Source organism: Heteronotia binoei, chromosome 20 (assembly GCF_032191835.1).
Source record: "Heteronotia binoei isolate CCM8104 ecotype False Entrance Well chromosome 20, APGP_CSIRO_Hbin_v1, whole genome shotgun sequence".
NCBI lineage: Eukaryota > Metazoa > Chordata > Lepidosauria > Squamata > Gekkonidae > Heteronotia > Heteronotia binoei.
The window spans coordinates 33,986,607-34,007,046 of NC_083242.1; the positions used below are offsets into that span (position 1 = coordinate 33,986,607).

The following is a 20,440-nucleotide window of genomic DNA, read 5'->3' on the forward strand; positions in this document are numbered from 1 at the left end:
TCTAGACGTTGGCATATCAACGGAAGACATATCGGGAACCGAGGCGCTGTGTGTGGTGGGGGGGAAAGGCAGTGCTGTGTGGGGGATTAAAGGGAGGTTAGAAAGGGGAGGGAGGATACAGTTTTCACAGAACTTATTCGCTGTGCGAAATTTCAGCAAGACCCCAGCGCCAGACCCGAAAGGTCTTCAACCGCGAATACAAAACCGACGGTCAACGGACTGCTCCAGTTCTTGTCCTGTGGCAAAACAGAGGCTCGTATGTCTAACGCTTCCTATGTCAACTTAAAGCCATTCTTTCACCCTGTGAACCAACCTGAACGAACCACGGTCCCTCTTGCCTGACTGAGGACTCTGCTATTAATAAGCCACCGGTTTGGACTTGTTGTTCCTAGTTCGGTCCGCAGCAGCCCCCCCGCCTTCCATCGCAACACACTACGTTTTCAGTTCTTCCCAGCCCTGGCTTCTTCTGCTCCACAGTCCTACACGTCTGAAAGCCTCACTCGAGTCTTCCAACGGTTCAAAATCAGAAACCGAGCACAGTCTATGTACACGCAGGGGCTCTGATTTCAAGACAAGGGAGACTCATGTGCATATACTAAAAAAAGGGCAGTAAGATCACTGGCCAAGGGAAGTATCGGAGCAGCTGAAGAATGTTTCTGGACAGGGACTCTGGAAGTGACCATGTGGAGAAGATCTAGTGCTCGTGTATACCTTCCCAGGTTGGACTGACCTTACTCCAGAATTACTTCCGAATTGCCCACCTGGCTGGGAGAAAGGGGGCCGCCACACTCGTCTTCCACCTAACTCTGACGAGACACGTCGTTGTCCATTCCGCCCACCCCAAAGTCACCGCTAGCTACCACTCGCTTGCCTTCTTCCGGGCAGGTCTCTGAGCAGCCCCGCGTCTGGCGTGTGGCCACTGGGACGGCACTGGCAAAACCAATTTCCTTGTTTGTTTCTAGGTCACGTGGCGCTCTTTTCAAAGCAAACTGGGGCATTGGGCCCTTCATTTGGTAACAGTAGGGCCACCCACGATTAATGTGACTTCTGGAGGCCTGCAAAGGTCATTATGGCTGGGTTGGGCCATCGTGCTATCCCATATGTGCAAAAACCAACCCACCCACCCATGCAGAGCAGCCTCGTGGCCAAGCTACAGATGGAGCGTCAATGTTCACACAGATGCTTCCACTAGACCAAAGGCTGAAAGGGAGCATCTAGCTCAGGGGTGGGGAACAATGGTTCTCCAGGTGTCTTTTGCCTACAATTCCCATCAGCCCAAAGATCTGGAGAGCCGCTGTTCCCCACCCCTGATCCAGCAGCTTCACTGTGTGGAATGCACAAGTCAAACGTCGTAAGATGCAGAATCCGAGAACGCTGTCTTTTCTAGCATCATTCAGAAAGCCAAGGATCGCCCTGTGGTTCCAGGTATTCCTGAACATAGGCGCAATCTACTGTTTGCCGCTCTCCTGTGGCTGGATCACACAAGGCACAGTGGCCATGTCTGGATGCTTCAAATCTCACGGGATGTGGGGAGCTCCCATGTCAAAATGCCTCTGGCGGTGCCTACACAGGAAACCTACCCACAGGAGCGACATGTGCCGTACGACTCCCTCACGCAAACGTTACTGGGCAGTGAAGGGCAGAGCCACGACCGTACCACACATGCAATGTACAAATTAGGTGACAGACGTACAGCCACGTAATTGCGACAATGCCCACTGACTGCGAGCTACGCTACCGAGAGAAGGACTCCTTTTCTGCCTCCATTCGGCAGCCTCGCTTCCTTCCAAGAAACTACAGGAAGGCTGCTCCAGCGCAGAAGAGAAACGTGTCCTAGCCCAGACTTGACAAACCTGAGCACAGAGGTGGCCCAGACCTACATAAAGACCACTCACATCCCCCCACCTAAAAGGCAAAGCCTTCTGGGGGAAACTCTCTTCTCACAAAGAGGGAGATTTTGCCCATTTCTCGGCTGTTGCAATCTTCCCTCCTGCTGACGATTTTGGCCGGAAAGCAAGGAAAACATCCAAAGAGAACAGAGTAGGAACAAAGCGCTACCGAGGATGAGAAAGTCAACTGAAGTAGCTGAGAGAGAAAGAATTCCCTTTGCATTAGAAATACGGGAGGGGGGGTGCAGGGGTGTGGTCTGTGTGTGCGAGGGATCAACCGTTGCGGAACAGGCACCGATAGTCAGCCACATCGGACACATTCCAAGTGCGCACGCCGGGACTGCCTTTCTGGGAGAGGGAGAGGTCAGTTTAAACGGAAGCTGGGAGCGCCCCCCACCCCTTCACTCCTCCTGCATCTGCAGCGAAGGGGAAATGCTCATGCATCGTTTCGGAAAGGACGGCTCTCGGCACTTACGACCTGGGGTGGGGCAGAGGGGATGAAGCGAGCTCAAGAGGATGACCACGGGTATGACAAGACAGGGGCTTAAATACTCTTTAAAAGTTAGCTTATTTGGGCTGGATCGTTTCGGAGAGGTGCTAGGGGCTGTCTACGGAGCCCGGGATGGCAGGGGGAGCTCGTCGCTGCTAGCCGGGTATCGCAAGGAGAGCTAGACGGCCCCGGCTGTAGTTCTTTCCTTGGACAGCCAGGAGGAAGAGGAGCGTCACAGGGCGAAGAGGGCGTCTTCCATGCGCTCCGGCTTCTTTTTGCTGGGGGGGTTCGCTGGCGGCAGCGTGGGCTCCTCCGGCGGCAGCGAGGGCAAGCTGGGGATCCTTTCGGCGGCTTTGGCGCGTTCTTCTAGAAATTTGTCGAACTCTGCAGGCGCAAGGGAAAAATAAAAGTCCGTGTTAATTTAGTTCCAGCCGACTTTGACCGACGGGGCAGGGCGCCGTCTGAGGAGGAAACAGAATAGCTCTAAAGCCCTGCAGAGCAGATGTCCTAAAATGCGGGACCTGCTCTGCAGTGGCCCAAGGCTTCTTACGAAGGTCGGTGCTCACCCCCTGTCCTGGATGGCTCTCTCACGCTCCAAGGGATGGCTTCCCAACCTTGCCTGCGGGAATTCTGAAACAGCATGGTGACTCACCCAAAATGGCGGCAACAGTCAAAAAATGGCTGTTGCCGCTTATCCTCAGTCACCCAGCGAAGACCCTTGTGCTGTGGTGGTCTCTGTTGCCAAAGCAACTTTTCAAAAAACCTGCACAGCCAATCAATTCTCTAATTGCCAATCAGAAGCCCTCCCTGGCCCTGCCCATTTTTCTAAAAACACTTGGTGGGCCCCAAGAACGGTATCAGCAGGTGCCAATGACGACCCGTTGGGGACCCCCTGATCCAAGATGTTTCTGGCAGATGGCGATTTCATACGAGGGCTCCTTCCGTCTGCCTTGGACACTGAGGGAGATAACCCTGCCACCACCCAAAGGCATGTTTATTACATCCTCTCCAGTACTGCGTATTCCTCTTTTTTAAGTTTTAGTTTAGTTTAGTTTAGTTATGATTTATATCCCGCCCGTCCCAGCAAGTGGCTCAGGGCGGCTCACAACATAAAATCCAACATAAAAATATTAAATTTAAGCATTTAACACAGTTAAAACAATTAAAACATTAGGGGTAGCCTAAATCTAGAAGAGCTACACTTAGTTTCCTGTGCCGGTTAGTTATAAGCCAGCCGGAAGAGGGTTGTCTTACAGGCCCTGCGGAACGGCGCAAAGTTGGTCCGGAAGAAAGAAATGTCCCTGCTAAGAAAGGAAATTCCCTGCTAAGAAATACTGGATTCTGTAACTCGTGCATTCCCCTTATTGGCAGAATTGTCTGGCTTCACCGATTGCAGCGAGCGACAAGAAATTGTGGTACCCCTTGGCCTCAGAGGTTTGGCAATTTTGTTCAAACCCCACCACCACCGCATCCCTCGACTTCTGAAATAGCAGGCCTCACGGAACTTCACAGTCAGAAGGGCAGGGGTTTTTTTTAAACAGATGCCAAAGCTTCCAAGAAACTGAATTCCCCGGCCCGATGCCACATTCTGTGGTCTGGTGGCCCCCACCTTCACCCACCCCAGCATGGGGAAATCAAGTCTCGGTGTTTGGAACCCCACCTTCGAAATTACCTTCACTCGTCACGCCTTCTTCCAGTTCATCTCCTTTCTACAATTAGCATGGGAAGAGAGTGGGGAGGGGGGGGGGAGAGAGAGATGTTAGTGCGCGTTCTGCGAGCCTCCTTTCATGTCGCCGACAAGAGTATTCACGGCACTGCAACCGGATAATTAAGAGAACCCTCCGCGCCAAGTCTCTCCGGGAGGGCAACCCACATGCTACGCTGGGAATACAATGCTGGCGGGTGGCCAGTTACAGGGTGTCGGCAGACACAACAGAGAGGGACACTAGCAAACTCGCACTGCCTCGGGCATCGGTGCGGTCCCTTCTCTCAAAAATTTGGGCATTTCCTCTGCATTAGTTTTTAAAATAAGTGCCAAGTATCTCAGTAAGTTTTCTTAAAAAGAGACAGATCAAGATGAGTAGCCATGTTTGTCTGAAGCAGCAAAAGAAAAAGCCCACGATCGCTTTAAAGACGAACTAAATTTGTGGCAAGGGGCTGAGCTTTTGAGCGATGACTCACAAAAGCCCAAACCCTGCCACAATTTTTAAAAAAGGAAATCTTTTTTTTTTTAAATACAAAACGCTCCGGGATTTAAAGGACTTCAGAGCCGTACACTGCTAGCTTCTGCCTCAGATTTTCGGAAAAAAGTGATAGTCTAAGGGCATCTTAAAACCTTCATAACATTTATTTCCAGAGGTGGAATTCTAGCAGGAGCTCCTTTGCATATTAGGCCACACACCCCTGATGTAGCCAATCCTCCAAGAGCTTGGAATTCTAGCAGGGGCTCCTTTGCATATTAGGCCACACACCCCTGATGTAGCCAATCCTCCAAGAGCTTGGAATTCTAGCAGGGGCTCCTTTGCATATTAGGCCACACACCCCTAATGTAGCCAATCCTCCAAGAGCTTACAAGGCTCTTTCTTGTAGCTACATCAAGGGGGTGTGGCCTAATATGCAAAGGAGCTCCTGCTAGAATTCCACCCGTTTATTTCAATATGAGCTGACCCCCCCCCCCCCCCCATGCACACCATGCCTAAGATTTCCCAGTATGATATATTGGATGAAACTGGCTGCCTGTGACGAGGGCTTTTTTTTTGCCAGTCTCCAGGTGGTTAGAAAGCACAAAAGAACACCGTGTAACTTATCGACGGCAACACAATTTAATAAAGTTCTGCAAGCCTTTCTTGTTCAGTCTCTCTTTATGAACCAAATCGATATCGCATGCCAATAATTGATTCGTTTGCAAGAAGAGCGATAGTTTTATGGGCACGAGATTAAAAAATGCCTCCGTCCCTATTCACGCTGCAGAAGTCCAGCGGAGAGAACGTCTCTGAAATATTGCAGAATAACGTCAAACTCCAGTTGTAGGAGGAGGAGGTTTAACGACGTGCCTCCTAGGGATTTAACTCGCATTCAGGAAGATACCGATTGCATCCCGTTGTCTTGAAAAAAAATCACAATCCAGATGATATTCGATGCGTGGGGCTGCCCGGGAGGTTCCCAACCCACATTGGGCCAGCAGGGGTGAACGTCTACCTACAGTGCTGGTGCGGTGACGTCGCCTGGAAGTGACATCATCAAAATGGCGACATGCACGCAGGGCCACTCAAGGCGTTTCCAGGAAAACTCTATCGTTTTCCCGGACGCTCTAGCCATTGGGGAGAAAAAAAATTCTATGGTACAATAGGTACCATAGAGTTTTTACCTCCCCAATGGCTAGAGCGTCTGGGGAAACCGCAGAGCTGCAGGAAGCTGGGGACTCGGCAACCCTATCAATGTGCCATTGTACGTAAGGTTAATGCACACTGTAATGCACGGGCGCTGTACAAGAAAAGTTTGCAGAACTTTATTAATTACCGTATTTTTCGCACCATAAGGCGCTCCGGACGATAGGACGTACCTTCCTCCTGGGGGGCGATCCGCTGCCTCTGCCTCCGATCCGGCGCTTCCCCCGCGCCTCCCTGCCTGGCTCCATCTTCTTCCAGCAAGCGCTGGGATCGCTCCACGTGGCCCCACCGCAAACCCAGCGCTTAGCAAGCGCCGGCTGTGGAGAGGGCAGCGTGCTTCCTCCTTGCCTGTGTGCCTGGCTCCAGCTCTGACGCTTACAGCAAGCACTGGGATCGCTCCCTCCGCCCTCCGATCCCAGCGCTTGCTTTAAACATCAGAGGTGGAGCCAGGCAGACAGACAAGGAGGAAGCACGCTGCCCTCTCCACAGCTGGCGCTCGCGAAGCGCTGGGTTTGCGGAGGGGGCGGGTGTTTCCTCCTTGCCTGTGTGCCTGGCTTCAGCTGTGATGCTTAAAGCAAGCGCTGGGATCGGAGGGCGGGGGAAGCGCCGGATCGGAGGCAGAGGCAGCGGATCGCCCCCCCCCAGGAAGGTACGTACCTTCGCTCCATAAGACGCACACACTTTTCCCCCCACTTTTTTTTGGGGGGGGGAGTGCGTCTTATGGTCCGAAAAATACAGTATATTGTTATCAATAAGTTACATGGTGTTCTTCTGTGCTTCCTAATTTATACGTGTGTTTCATGATGTTGTATTAATCTCCAGGTGGGAGCTGGAGATCTCCTGGAATTACAACTGGTTTCCAGGTTATACAGGTCCGTTTCCCCTGGAGAAAATGGCTGCTCTGGAGGACAGAATTTATAGGATTGAGCCCCAATGAGGTCCCTCCCTGCCCCTAACCCCGCCTTCCTCAGGCTGCACCCCCAAATCTCCAGGAATTTCTCAGCCCAGACCTGGACACCCCATGTGACTCAAAAGAATCCATTGACTTTGAGGGACAGGGCTGCTGAGTCCAGCTTGGAAAATTCCTGGCAATTTGGGGGTGGAGCTTGCAGAAGGGCGGGGTCTAGGGAGGGGCGAGAGCTTAGAGGGGCAGCCCACTCTCCCCCAAAGCTGCCATTTCCTTCAGGTGCATTTGAGTCCAGAAGCGCTTTAGAGACCGAGACAATTTTCGAGATACGAGCCTTTGCGAGTCGAAGCCCCCTTTGTCAGCTCGCCGATTCTCGAAAATTCATCGTGTTGGTCTCTACTGGTCCTGAATCTTGCTGTTCCGCTGCCAACCTCTGAAATTATTTCTTCCAGGGGAGCTATCTTTGTAATCTAAAGATCAGCTGTTGTTCGGGGAGAACTCCGGGCCCCTGCTTGGAGCTGGACTTTGGTGTCATTCTGCTACGGCAGACGAACACGGCAACCCCTTTGCAATCACCTTTCAGAGCTGCCCACCCCTCCTTTTCTCGAACGGATCTTGGTTCTGCAGGAAACGGGAACTCTTGGGCAGAATCTAGAGAGGTGCCAGGAAGAACCCAACCCCAGTGGCACAGAGGCACCTTCCTTCTGCACTCTCTGCCCCCTTGCCCAGATCAGACAAGAGCTTTTGGTAGTCTTAAGTACCCTCAGTCAGCACTCGCTAAAGCTCTTCTTGCTGGTCTCTATGGTTCTACTGGTGCGTAAGGGGACGTCCTCCACTTGCTTTCCAAAGCTACCTCCTTTGCCCTTCCCAATTCAAGGGCTAATAATAATAAATAATAACAATAATAATCATATGGCAGTGTGTAGAGTATAGCCAGGAGATCCTAAGATTGTCTGGCAGCCACAAATTCTAGCTCTTTTAGCACTGACGCACCACTAGGTGGCGAGACAGCCTTGTTCTTAAGGCAAGACGTTTCAGAGATGGTTTGCCGTTGCCTGCCTCTGCGCCACGCCCCTGGTATTCCTTGGTGGTCAGCCATCAAAATACTAGCCAGGGCTGAACCTGCTTGACTTTCGAGATCTGACGAGATCGGGCTACCCTGGGCTATCCAGGTCAAGGTTGTCCAAATTGATGTATGGATGTTGGTTCTAGGGCTGAGAAGCGACTTTTTGCCGCCCCCCCCCAACCACATCACAACACTGACGGACAGATTAGTTGGCCTGGGTAGGAAGTATGTACGCCATCTGGAGAGGCCCCTTCCAGCTACAAAGTAGGGATAACTCTTTGGCGTGTGATGTTAACTCTGCAACAGTCCTTGTTTTGTTCTTGCTGTCACGTAGCAGCCAACTTATGGTGACCCCCATAGGGTTTTCGAGGTTAGGGACACTGAGAGGTGGTTTGCATTGGATTGCCTCTGCATCGTGACCCTTGGACTTCCTTGGTGGTCTCCCATCCAAGTATACCTACAGCTGACCCTGCTTAGCTTCGGAGATCTGCTGAGATCAGGCTGGCCGTCCAAGTCAAGGCAGATGCAAGCAAAGGTGGGTTCCCCGTTGCCTACCTCTGCATAGCAACCCTAGACAGTCTTTGGTGGTCTCCCATCCAAGCACTAACTAGAGCTGAGCCTGCTTAGCTTCGGAGATCTGCTGAGATCAGGCTGGCCATCCAAGTCAAGGCAGATGCAAGCAAAGGTGGTTCCCCGTTGCCTACCTCTGCATAGCAACCCTAGACGGTCTTTGGTGGTCTCCCATCCAAGTACTTCCTACAGCTGACCCTGCTTAGCTTCTGAGATCTGCTGAGATCAGGTTAGCCATCCAAGTCAAGGCAGATGCAAGCAAAGGTGGTTCACCGTTGCCTACCTCTGCATAGCAACCCTAGACGGTCTTTGGTGGTCTCCCATCCAAGTACTAACTAGAGCTGAGCCTGCTTAGCTTCGGAGATCTGCTGAGATCAGGCTGGCCGTCCAAGTCAAGGCAGATGCAAGCAAAGGTGGTTCACCGTTGCCTACCTCTGCATAGCAACCCTAGACGGTCTTTGGTGGTCTCCCATCCAAGTACTTCCTACAGCTGACCCTGCTTAGCTTCTGAGATCTGCTGAGATCAGGTTAGCCATCCAAGTCAAGGCAGATGCAAGCAAAGGTGGTTCACCGTTGCCTACCTCTGCATAGCAACCCTAGACGGTCTTTGGTGGTCTCCCATCCAAGTACTAACTAGAGCTGAGCCTGCTTAGCTTCGGAGATCTGCTGAGATCAGGCTGGCCGTCCAAGTCAAGGCAGATGCAAGCAAAGGTGGGTTCCCCGTTGCCTGCCTCTGCATAGCAACCCTAGACTGCCTTGGTGGTCTCCCATCCAGATATTTACCAGGGCTGACTCTGTTTCGATTTGGAGGCCTGATGAGATCAGGCTAGCCCGGACCTTCCAGGTCATCACTGAGCGCTTTTTGAAAAATAAATAAGTAACCGCAAGTAAAGATTGGTCATCTGGCAGGTTGCCAGTTCGAATCTCGCCTCTGCCAAGCCTTAGGAACACCTTTATCCCCCTCTGGCCTCCAAGGTGGGCCAGGTCATAACAACGGCCTACCTCACAGGGCTATTTTTAAGGACGGCCGGAAAGTTATGAAAACACCAGAAGTGTTACTGTGAACGTGGCAGAGTTTGGAAAAGGTGGATCCCTTCATATCTGCAGTTGGAGGGGTGGGGAGTAGGGGGACACTTCGAACGCTCCCCTGCGTTACAAAGTCCCTGCCTGTTAAATATAAAACCATAATGTCCGGGAGTGGGGCCCAGCTGAGCGTGAACTTTTTTTCTTTTTCACTTGCAAGGACCGTTCTTTGAAAAAACAGCACAAGCGTCGACCTGGGGCCTTGGAAACAGCACAGCCTTTGGTCAGGAATGGCGGAAACCGCCAACAAAACGGAGGCCGAGGATCGGAGTCCGGTTTGGGGAAAACGGACCCTTTCCGGTAGGCCCTTCCAACTTTTAAGATCGTTTCCCGGCGAGAGCAGGCGGCCGATGGCGGCTCGCAAACAGCCGTTTGCCCGGTTTCCTGTGGCGAGGAAGGATCTTATCCGGCCAAGACAATTTTTGCAAAAATTAGAAGACTCGGTTTTCCGTCTAGGCCCCATTCCTCCAGTCCTCTGGTCGCAGCTGGCTTATAGAGAGCCTAGCAAAGGGCTTACAAGGAAGTGTGGTGCGGTGGTTAAGAGTGCCAGGCTAGGATCTGGGAGGCCCGCATCTGAACACCCCCTTTTTGCCGCGAAAGCTCGCTCGGATGACCTTGGGCCGGTCACCCCCTTAGCCCTGACCCACCTCACAAGGTTGTTGTGAGGGTAAAATGGAAGGGGGAAGGATGTAAGCCAAGGGTGGCCAATGGTAGCTCTCCGGATGTTTTTTGCCTACAACTCCCATCAGCCACAGCCAGCATGGTCAATGGCTGGGGCGGATGGGAATTGTAGGCAAAAAAACATCTGGAGAGCTACCGTTGGCCACCCCTGATGTCAGCCACTTTGGTTCCCATTGGGGAGAAGATCGGGGCACAGACAAATCGATCGATCAATCGATCAATCAGTACATTAAATGGAAGTGAGAAGAAGCAGAGGTGGTTTGCCACCGCCTCCAATCTGCAGAGAATTCTTTCGGTTGGCCTCCCGTCCAAGTACTGGCCCTGCATGACTTCTAAGGCTGGCCTGTACCGGCCCCGCCCTCCTGCCCTCCCATATTAAAGACTGGCAAAGTCCTACAAACCGACCCAATGGACCAGCATTTGCATAGATTCGAACCCAACAGAAGCAGAAGAGAAGAGATTAGATTTATACCCAACCCTTTACTTAGAGCGGCTTACGGTCTTCTTTCCCTTCCTCTCCCCACAACAGACACCCTGTGGGGCTGAGAAAGCTCTGAGAGAACTGCCCTGAGAGAACGGCGACTGACCCAAGGTCACGCCAGCAGGAGCATGTGAGGAGTGGGGAATCCCAGATTAGAGTCCCTGCGCTTAACCACCAAACGGGCTCTCCAGAGTACAAACACTCAGCCGACAGACACTCCTGTCCCCCCCCCCCCACTGCTTCAGGGATTCTCCATTTCTCCTCCTGCATGCCTGAACCAAATCTTACAAAATTAATCTCCAACGGAGCATCTTCTTTAAGCTTTCGCTGATTGCTGTGCTACCCAAAGAGTTCTGTGCCATCTAGAAGCTTGTGTTACACACTTTTTTTTCTATTTTTGTGTTGAAAACTCTTATTCTCGAAAATGGACAAACTCTTATTCTCGAAAATGGACAAAGTAAAAAAAACCAAGAGAGTCTTACCACATCTGTACTGAGCCATTCCTCTATGTCATCCATGACAGAGGCCTGCGCAACTGGAATCTACGGAGCGCGGCGAGTGAGGCGGGCGGGCAAAAACGAAAACACATCCACAATCATGGCCAAAGAATGCGGGGGCGGGGGGGAGTGAGAAATAAAGGAAGGGGGGGGGGAAACACACATGTACAATGTAAAGTGCACGTTTACAAAAAAAAAGAAAGAAACTGAATTGCAACAAAACACACAAACGAAGCAACGTGAAGCAAGAAAAATAACACAGCTTAAGGAAGCGAAACGAAAAATGGGTCAGGTGAATGAAATAGCCAGACGCAGGCATCATATGCCGGGGGGTGGGGGGGTGTAATCACCTGAGTACGTTCCTCTCAATAAAAACCAGGCTGTTTCTATTAAGGCTGGAATACCGGATTCGGGTGAGTTAAAATCTTAAGGGGGCGGGCAGCAAATAAAGGAAACGTATTGCTGGTGTTAAGACATTTGCCGTGAAAGATCAGGAACGTAGACTGCGTGGGTAAACGGCACCCAAAAATTGGAAAAGGGGAGAAGATTCCGATTCAAAATGAAATGCCACAATTAATATAGATTGACAAAACTCTGATGAGTCTGTGTTTTGAGCAACTCTCTCTGTCAAGGATACTCGGGGCTTGCACTCCTTTGGAAACATCTGCTATTTCGGCTGGCGGCATAAAACCCAAGCTGGCGGAAGCTGCCTCCAAAAGTCACATTTTTCTCATCCCCGCAGCCAATGAGATCTCCAGTTGGCTCTCAGAATCCGCCCCGGGGCAAGAGCCCCAACAGACTCCACCTATTTTCTGAAAACACCTGGTGAGCCAGTGGGCACCACAGTGCCCACAGGCACCATGCTGGGGGTCTCCGGGGCAGGCAGTGATTAAAACAGGGGTGTCAAACACGTGACCCAGGAACTGAATCAGGCCCCCAGAGGGCTCCTATCAGGCCCCCCCGAGCAACTGGCTGTCGTCTGCTTCCTTCCACCTCTCTCTTGCTTCCTTCTGCATCACAGCTTGCTTTGCCAGGCTTGCTCAACTGCACAGAAGCTACACAGCAAAACCTCTATTTTCTCCATTAGCTAAGAATGGGGGGGGAGGGTGGCAGAGCTCGCTTTGCCAGGCTCTCTCAATCACACAGCAGAGCTACTGAGCTAAGCTCTCTTCCTTCTATTGGCTGAGGCTCCTCCCCCATCAGTTCCCTAAGGAAGGAAGGAAAGAGCCAGAGCTTCCTTTGCCCAGTTCCCTGGATCCCATGGGAGGAATACAAAGAAAACACCTTTAGAACCAACAAGTGCTAACATTTTCAGCTTGTTTTAAGTTTTTTAAACATATAAATAGGTTTCTGGCTCATGAAAATAACCTGACATGGCTTGAACACAATGGGCAGGGTGCTTTTTTTCGTAGCAGGAACTCCTTTGCATATTAGGCCACACACCCCTGATGTAGCCGCTCCTCTCGGAGTTTGCAGTAGGCCCTGTACGAAGAGCCCTGTAAGCTTTTGGAGGGTCGGCCGCATCAGGGGCGCGTGGCCTAATAGGCAATGGAGTTCCTGCTACAAACGAAGCCCGGGGTGACATTAGAGATCCCATCTTTTACTGCCGTATCTGTGAAAACTTGGGGGAGGTGCCCAGTGAATGGAGACGTGAATGGAGACGCAGAAGTTTCGCTACTGTCTACGAAAGCTGGTTCAGGTCAGCCAGGGTGGGAAATGGCGACGTCTCCAAGATTAGCCCCGACAAGCTAGGTTTAAATTAAGAGGGCTGTCGTCCAATTAGGGGGAGACTGAGTCGATTAAACTGTACGCACTTTACTTATTAAAATCTGTATAGATTTACATACAAATAAAAAACCCGACGCGCTTGAAAAATTAAGCCTGCTTTGCCTTTAAGGCAAGGTGCGCACGGGACCCTGCAGGTGTGTTTTGAAGGGCGGGAACCATCCACACAGGCTTAACTCTAACACGGACTACAAACGCATGCCCCCAATTAGTTTGTTCCGTTTCTTTATGACTTCTACGGGCCCATCTGAAGCAGAGACAAATTCTTCCAAGTCCTCAACGATTTCAGGTTTTCACGGCTGGCAACATCATTAGGGTTTGTAGAATCTTTCGGGCTCAAGTGCCGTGTTCTACTGGAGAAAGTTTTTCTTCCAGACGTCACCCCCCCTCCAGTCTAGAAATAGCAGCTCTCCAGCAGCCCTGGCTTCATTCGATGCACAGCAGCCAAGAAGGTCAGAGCGCCTGCTCCGGCTGCAACGCCACTGAGGATGTTCTCCGCAGCTGAGAACGAAACGTCTGGAAGAAAAACTTTCTCCAGTAGAACACGGCACTTGAGCCCGAAAGATTCTACAAACCCTAATCTTCCAAGTCTGCTCGAGCCGATGGGCTTTGAGGGGCGTTGATGGTGCTTCAAATGAGTTTGGGAGTACCAGATCATAGATATAAAAATTAAAAAACAGAGGGGCCAGGAGGCAGCCTTGTCTAACCCCCTTAAACGAGGACTTAGTGAAGACGTGGGTGAAATCGTTAATTTCTTAGCGTTCCACTCGTGATGGTGTGGAGAGGATAAGAAACCACTTTTAAAAGGACTCCTCACAGTTTCAGTTGTTAGTTCTTCCTCAGCCTCTTTCTCCCAACGTTACACGGAGCCACGGCTCTGCTCTTTACAACGTGGATCCATGCATGCTCTAATTTGCTGCTGCCGGTTGAGGAAGAGCTAACTTCCTGAGCCTCAGGAAGCCTCGGCAAAGTCAGAAAGGCAGCAGGCGCACTCAGAGCTGGGATCTGAGTACACTCGCTGCCACACACACCGACTTCGCCAGGGAGGCAGTGGGTGCAGGGCGTGAGGGGAGGGGGTGCCTCATGACGCCCCTAGGCCTACTCCCGCATGCCGGCCCTGAACAGTGGCTCAGTTCCAAGAGCAGCTCCATCGTTCAAATGACGTGAACTGCTCTACTGTGTTGTCAAGCTCGCATATAGGCCACAACGAAGACATCTCTGATGCCAGACGGGACCCGACCAGTGAGAAAAGAATCCTGAGGGTACTGCAGTGACATGGACTGGCACCAAAATTGGAAAGGCAAACCCCTTAACATTTGGCCAAGCCTGGCTCCTGGGAGAAGAAATTTCAGGCGAGGATTTTGGTTTGAAAAAGTCATTCACTAGAACCCTCCTTAGCTAGATGCTGGGACAGCAGAGTTCCACTGGGCGAGGGACTCCGCGCTCTACCATCCCGGGATAGCAAAACCCCCGCCATTCCAAACTGTGTCACTTGCGATTGCTTCGGAGTGTCAGTTCTATCAACGGACAGGGTTAAGAGCTACGACTAGTCTGGACAGAGAGCGGGTTACGGATTAGTCGGATTCTAGGGAACGCTGAACGTTTCCGTATCGAAACGAACGAGGCTGAGCGGTCTGTAAGGGGGAGGAACTGGGGGCCTCCCTCCCCTTACAGTCGTTACTTCCTCCACAAAGACAGCAGTATCCTTTTCCCAGGCTGAACAAACACAAGCTGGTAAGCGAATTCAGGAAGGAGAAAAATTCGTGTTGTTGTTAACAGCAGTGGGGCAAGGGAGGTTTTGGACTTCTGAGTCCCTCGGGAACAGCGTTAGAAGCGAACTGTCCCAATTCAGGGATCCAGGAGGTTGTTTTGTAGAAAAATAGGCGGTGGGGCTCATTAACATAACTCATTAGCATATGTCACCGCCCCCCCCCCCCAGCCAAAAGCAATTTGATGCAAGAAAGGAGAGCCCCAGATGAGCGAGGTCTGCTTGGGTTGGCTAGAGATCCAGCCAGCCCAAGCAGGCCTCGCTCGCCTGGGGCTCTCCTGGGTCGCCCCCTCCCCCAGTCAAAAGGCCAGCAAGACACCCGTTGCCCAAAATCACTTCAGAAGCGGAGAAAGGGTGGCGTGGGCTTCTCCAGGGGTTAATGAGGGCTGCTGGGGGCGTGGCAAAGCCCCTGGTGTCTGGCTGGCTGCCTGCTCTCCTAATCCAGGGATTGTTATGCAGCTGCACCTCCTATTCAATGTACAAGGTAGGTGGAGAGGAAGAGCGGGAATCCTCAGAAAGGTTCAGGAGCTGTGCTCCTGTGAGCTCCTGCCGAATCTGAGGCCTGCAGGGATCTGAGAATCAGCAGAGGCCTTGGGAATGAACCCAAACCTCACTTCTGAGTAGGGAACGCCCCCCCAATGGCCCAGCAGTGACCCCTCCCCCTCCCCTTACTTTCCTATTGCTACACACAAACAGAAGAAGACCTGGATTTCCTTAGCTGCTAGGGTGCTGGTTCTCTCCTGGTTTCCCTCAACGTGGCATCCTCGCAGAGTGCAGAGTTCAAAACCCGGCTTGGGCATGACTCTGAGCGAGCGGCTCTCTCTCAACCGACAGATTGTTGGTCCTGCCTGATAAGAGACCCTTTATTAAAAACCGAGCAACAGGGCTTAATCCAAGGTGCGTGTCTACGCCACAAATTTCAATTGCTTTCATGCCCTGCCACCCTCAGCCTACACCCAGAGAATTGCAGCCTGGCAGAGATAATCAGTTCCCCTTGAGGAAGCAAAAGGGGGGGGGGGGAGGGAACTGTTATTCAAGTTTCCAGTATCTTTCAGTGAAAAAGGTGAAGTCGATATTGGGGTATGCTCAAGGCATTTTTTTGTAGCAGGAGTTCCTTTGCATATTAGGCCACACCCCACTGATGTCGCGAATCCTCCTGGAGCTTACAGTAGACCCTGTACTAAGAGCCCTGTCAGCTCTTGGAGGATTGGCTACATCAGGGGGTGTGGCCTAATTTGCAAAGGAGCTCCTGCTACAAAAAAAGCTCTGGGTACACTAACCCCCCCAATAAAGGCTTCTCCTTTACACTGTGGTTCAGTTCTACATCTGCCTCCCGCTTCTAAACATCTGGATAGCAGGGTAGTGTTGGACTAGGGTCCGGGAGACCCCCGATTTGACTCCTCCCTCTGCCCCGGAAGCTGGCTGGGTGTGCCTCTTTCTCAGCCTATCCTACCTCGTGGGGCCATTGCGAGGAAAAAGCGGAAGAAAAGAGAACGATGCCGGAAATCTTTTAAAGCAGGGTACGAATACCTCAATAAAGTCAAGTGCTTGTAAAGGGCTAGGAAAACGAGCCAGTTTCCGTTAACGGCATCTCTTCTTTCTTCCTGTACCCCCGAGTAGTCTTTCACTTGTAGACAGACAGAGAAAGGTGATGAGGACAAGGACAGGGGCTTCTGATCTGAGTTCTGTTGAAGGGGCCCGGGGCCCAGGTGGTTAAAACCGCTGAGAAAAAGAGGCCCGCAAACACACCTCCCCTCTCGTTTAAGAAGCAACTCTTGTGTTTACCCTGGGGGGGAAACGGATACTGCACATATTAGGGGGCAGAGGGGGGAAATGAGACAGTAAAAGGAACCGGAGAGGCCCATCTTTGTTTGGAAAACCGACTCAGAAAGGCGACAAGTAGTGTACGCCTCCCCTTCCGTAGCAGGCCCCTCACCCCTCCGCTAAAGGTATTGCATGTCTGCTGACTGCCCCTCCCACCAAAGATGGGGAAGCCACTTCCTTGTACTGTCCAGTCCGTGGTTTGTTCGACAGGGCGAAGTGAGCGATTAAACAGAGGGCGGTTATGCTATTTCGGGGAGACGGGGTGAGGATGACGGGGGGGGGGGTGTTGCTCGACCAGCAAGATCCTCCTCACCATTCCTTGGGTTATTAGCCATCTGTCTATGGGTTCCAAGTCTGAACTGCCAACTTTACCTCTCCTCTGCGGTCAAGGACAGAAAGTTCCCATTACAGGGGGGAAAAAAAAAGGATAGGAAGAAAAAGAAAGCCGCAGCAGCGTCAATGAGGAGACAATTCCACAGTTCATCGAAATAACAGACGTCTGCTGGCATCCTGCATTCCGTCCCCCACCACCCACCGGCTCAGACTTGTAAGCAGCCATTAGCCTGCTCTCCTGGGGCGCGTAAAAATGGTCCACAGGTGACCAAGCAGGGGATTTTGGGTACAGCTGCAAGAAAATATGTACTTCAGTCTCTTCAGGCAGGGTACGTGGACAGCAAATAGTTTTTGTGGACTTATGGGCTGCCCCATCCACTTTTCATCCACCTCAGGTAGATAATGAGAAACACCAAGCGGCAGTTTCTCTATCCCTCCCCCCCCCCCTCCCCGGGCCAAAAGTGTAACCCACTTTTCACCATAGAGAGCTTCCCCTTTCAATCGATCAAAAAAGTACCTTGCGAAGTGGTTCTCAGGTGAAAACTTAATATATTTTTCTTGTTTGATTGACCCCCCTCCACCCCCAATACTCGAAGGGTGTTTATGTCAGCCCGTTTTAATGTGCTTCCTTCTGCTGTGTTATACGGGAGGTTTTAAAAAAATACCATTCTTTGATAGGCTCTGTCCCTGTGGGCTGAAGGAAACTGAAGGAAACGACCCTGTGCTTTTATCCTGTGGATTCTACTGTGATTTACGTGCGTCTTATCTGGATCCTATATTGCAATCCCTGGAGGGTAAATCTGATGAAAGCAAGATAGTAAGCTTACTAGCCTCAAATAAGGCTGAAACCATAGAAGTGGTGGCAAACTTCCTTTACGGTGCTTACAAGTCTGTTTATAATGTTTAATTAACCACCTTTTTTAACCGCTTCCTTGATTTGATACCGTTGTTGTTATGCCAATAAAGGTTCTGTGACTGTGAAAACTTAATATCTATTATTATTATTACTACTACTAAATGTACACATCTTTAGGTCTGGAGTCAAGCCACCCCCCCCCCCCCCCCCGCCGTGGCTTACGATAAATACTCCCTCTGAGCTGTGGAGCCTTGTGAGCAAAAATCCTACTTTGTGAGCTGCTGGCCTTACAGTTCCTGCATAAATTAGCTTGCTCTGGGGCCATTTTTCCTGAGCTGAGACAAAAATGTGCGAGCCGGAGGCTAAGAAGCTGTGAGCTGGCTCACGCTAACTCAGCTTCGAAGGAACGATACAAAAATAGATGAAATAAGCATAAAACCTGAAATGTCAAGATGGACAAAACACCACCTGTGGGTCAGCAGTATTTTCTTAAAAAGAGAGAAAACAAATATTTCCCCCTCTCCCCCATATATGCTTGGTCTGGTTCACAGACTGGGGCCACCACTGGGAAAGCCCCGCTCTTTCTTTTCTCACCCCATGCTCACAGGGGCCACAGCGTTCATCCCATGGCCTCCTGAAAGAATCTAAACATGAGGAGAAGCTCAGATGAGAGGAAATGTTTCCCAAGGTGCCCTCAAGAGCCAGGCACTTTAGGGATTTCATATAAACATTTAAAAAGACAAGGTAAAGGTTCCGAGGTGCCAAGGAAGAAGTGAAATATCTTAAATAGGGATGGGCGCGAACCGGCTCCTAAACCAAAATTCGTGAAAGATTTTGGTTGGTTCGCGGCTTGTGAAGTTTGTGGCACTTTCCAGCTGTTTGTGGAGATTCGTGAAGGGACACACAAAGAGAGCCAGTTTGGTGCAGCGGTTAAGTGTGCAGACTCTTATCTGGGAGAACCGGGTTTGATTCCCCACTCCTCCACTTGAAGCTGCTGGAATGGCCTTGAGTAAGTCATAGCTCTCTTATCTGGGAGAACCAGGTTTGATTCCCCACTCCTCCACTTGCACCTGCTGGAATGACCTTGGGTCAGCCAGAGCTCTCTTATCTGGGAGAACCGGGTTTGATTCCCCACTCCTCCACTTGCAGCTGCTGGAATGGCCTTGGGTCAGCCATAGTTCTCTTACCTGGGAGAACCGGGTTTGATTCCCCACTCCTCCACTTGAAGCTGCTGGAATGGCCTTGAGTAAGTCATAGCTCTCTTATCTGGGAGAACCAGGTTTGATTCCCCACTCCTCCACTTGCACCTGCTGGAATGACCTTGGGTCAGCCAGAGCTCTCTTATCTGGGAGAACCGGGTTTGATTCCCCACTCCTCCACTTGCAGCTGCTGGAATGGCCTTGGGTCAGCCATAGTTCTCTTACCTGGGAGAACCGGGTTTGATTCCCCACTCCTCCACTTGCACCTGCTGGAATGGCCTTGGGTCAGCCAGAGCTCTCTTATCTGGGAGAACGGGGTTTGATTCCCCACTCCTCCACTTGCACAAGCTGGAATGGCCTTGGGTCAGCCAGAACTCTCTTATCTGGGAGAACCGGGTTTGATTCCCCACTCCTCCACTTGCACCTGCTGGAATGACCTTGGGTCAGCCAGAGCTCTCTTATCTGGGAGAACCGGGTTTGATTCCCCACTCCTCCACTTGCAGCTGCTGGAATGGCCTTGGGTCAGCCATAGTTCTCTTACCTGGGAGAACCGGGTTTGATTCCCCACTCCTCCACTTGCACCTGCTGGAATGGCCTTGGGTCAGCCAGAGCTCTCTTATCTGGGAGAACGGGGTTTGATTCCCCACTCCTCCACTTGCAGCTGCTGGAATGGCCTTGGGGCAGCCATAACTCTCTTATCTGGGAGAACCGGGTTTGATTCCCCACTCCTCCACTTGCAGCTGCTGGAATTGCCTTGGGGCAGCCATAACTCTCTTATCTGGGAGAACCGGGTTTGATTCCCCACTCCTCCACTTGCACCTGCTGGAATGGCCTTGGGTCAGCCAGAGCTCTCACAGGAGTTGTCCTTGAAAGGGCAGCTGTTGTGGAAGCCCTCTCAGCCCCGCCCACCTCACAGAATGTCTGTTGTGGGGGGAGGAAGATATAGGAGATTGTAAGCCGCTCTGAGTCTCTGATTCAGAGAGAAAGGCGGGGTATAAATCTGCAGTCGTCTTCTTCACATCCCCAGACAGACTGCCCAGGCTCAATCTATACACAATTTCAAAGCAACAGGGGGAGCAGAAGTTGGAGGACATGTAGAGGAGCATCTTGGGAAGGTCCCCTGTGACTTAGATGTCTCCAGCTTGCACTTCCTGAACCTGCACCTGTCAAAAGAGCAGGTTCAGGAGACTTCAGGAATGTACAGAACGTATACCGCGCGAGCTAGAGACACCAAACTTTCAAGAAATATCCAACGGATTCTCCTCTAGGTGTCCTCCAAGTTTAGTGAGGATTGGATTTATGAGGTCTGAGTTATGCCCCACCCCCGAAAGTGCCTCCTTGGGAAATGACCAGGCAGGTCATTTCACCAGAAAGTACTTTCCTGGGATCTTTCTTTGGGGGGCTATAACTCTGGCCCCATAAGTCCAATCCTCACCAAACGTGACAGGCAGGCAGAAGAGAGTAACACAGAGAAACCCTCTAAGTTTGCTACGTCTAGCCTGCTGGAGGGCCATTCTAGCAAACCACAAACCACACAAACCAAACTGGTTCATTCAGCAGCTAAAAGTGCATGATGGTTAGTGGCTCATGAACCACGAACCAAACTGCATTTTCCTGGTTTG

General features: G+C 51.4%; 1 protein-coding gene across 1 annotated transcript in view; it reads right to left on the bottom strand.

Annotated features, from left to right (window-relative positions):
* Positions 1–2,322: 2,322 nt before the first annotated feature.
* TOM1L2 (target of myb1 like 2 membrane trafficking protein) overlaps positions 2,323–20,440 on the bottom strand; it is a 67,991-nt gene continuing 49,873 nt past the window's right edge. Inside the window, 5 exon segments of the mRNA XM_060260849.1 lie at positions 2,323–2,763; positions 4,052–4,088; positions 11,039–11,098; positions 16,744–16,807; positions 16,976–16,998. Of these exon segments, the coding sequence (XP_060116832.1) occupies positions 2,612–2,763; positions 4,052–4,088; positions 11,039–11,098; positions 16,744–16,807; positions 16,976–16,998 (336 nt within the window). The 3' untranslated portion in view covers positions 2,323–2,611.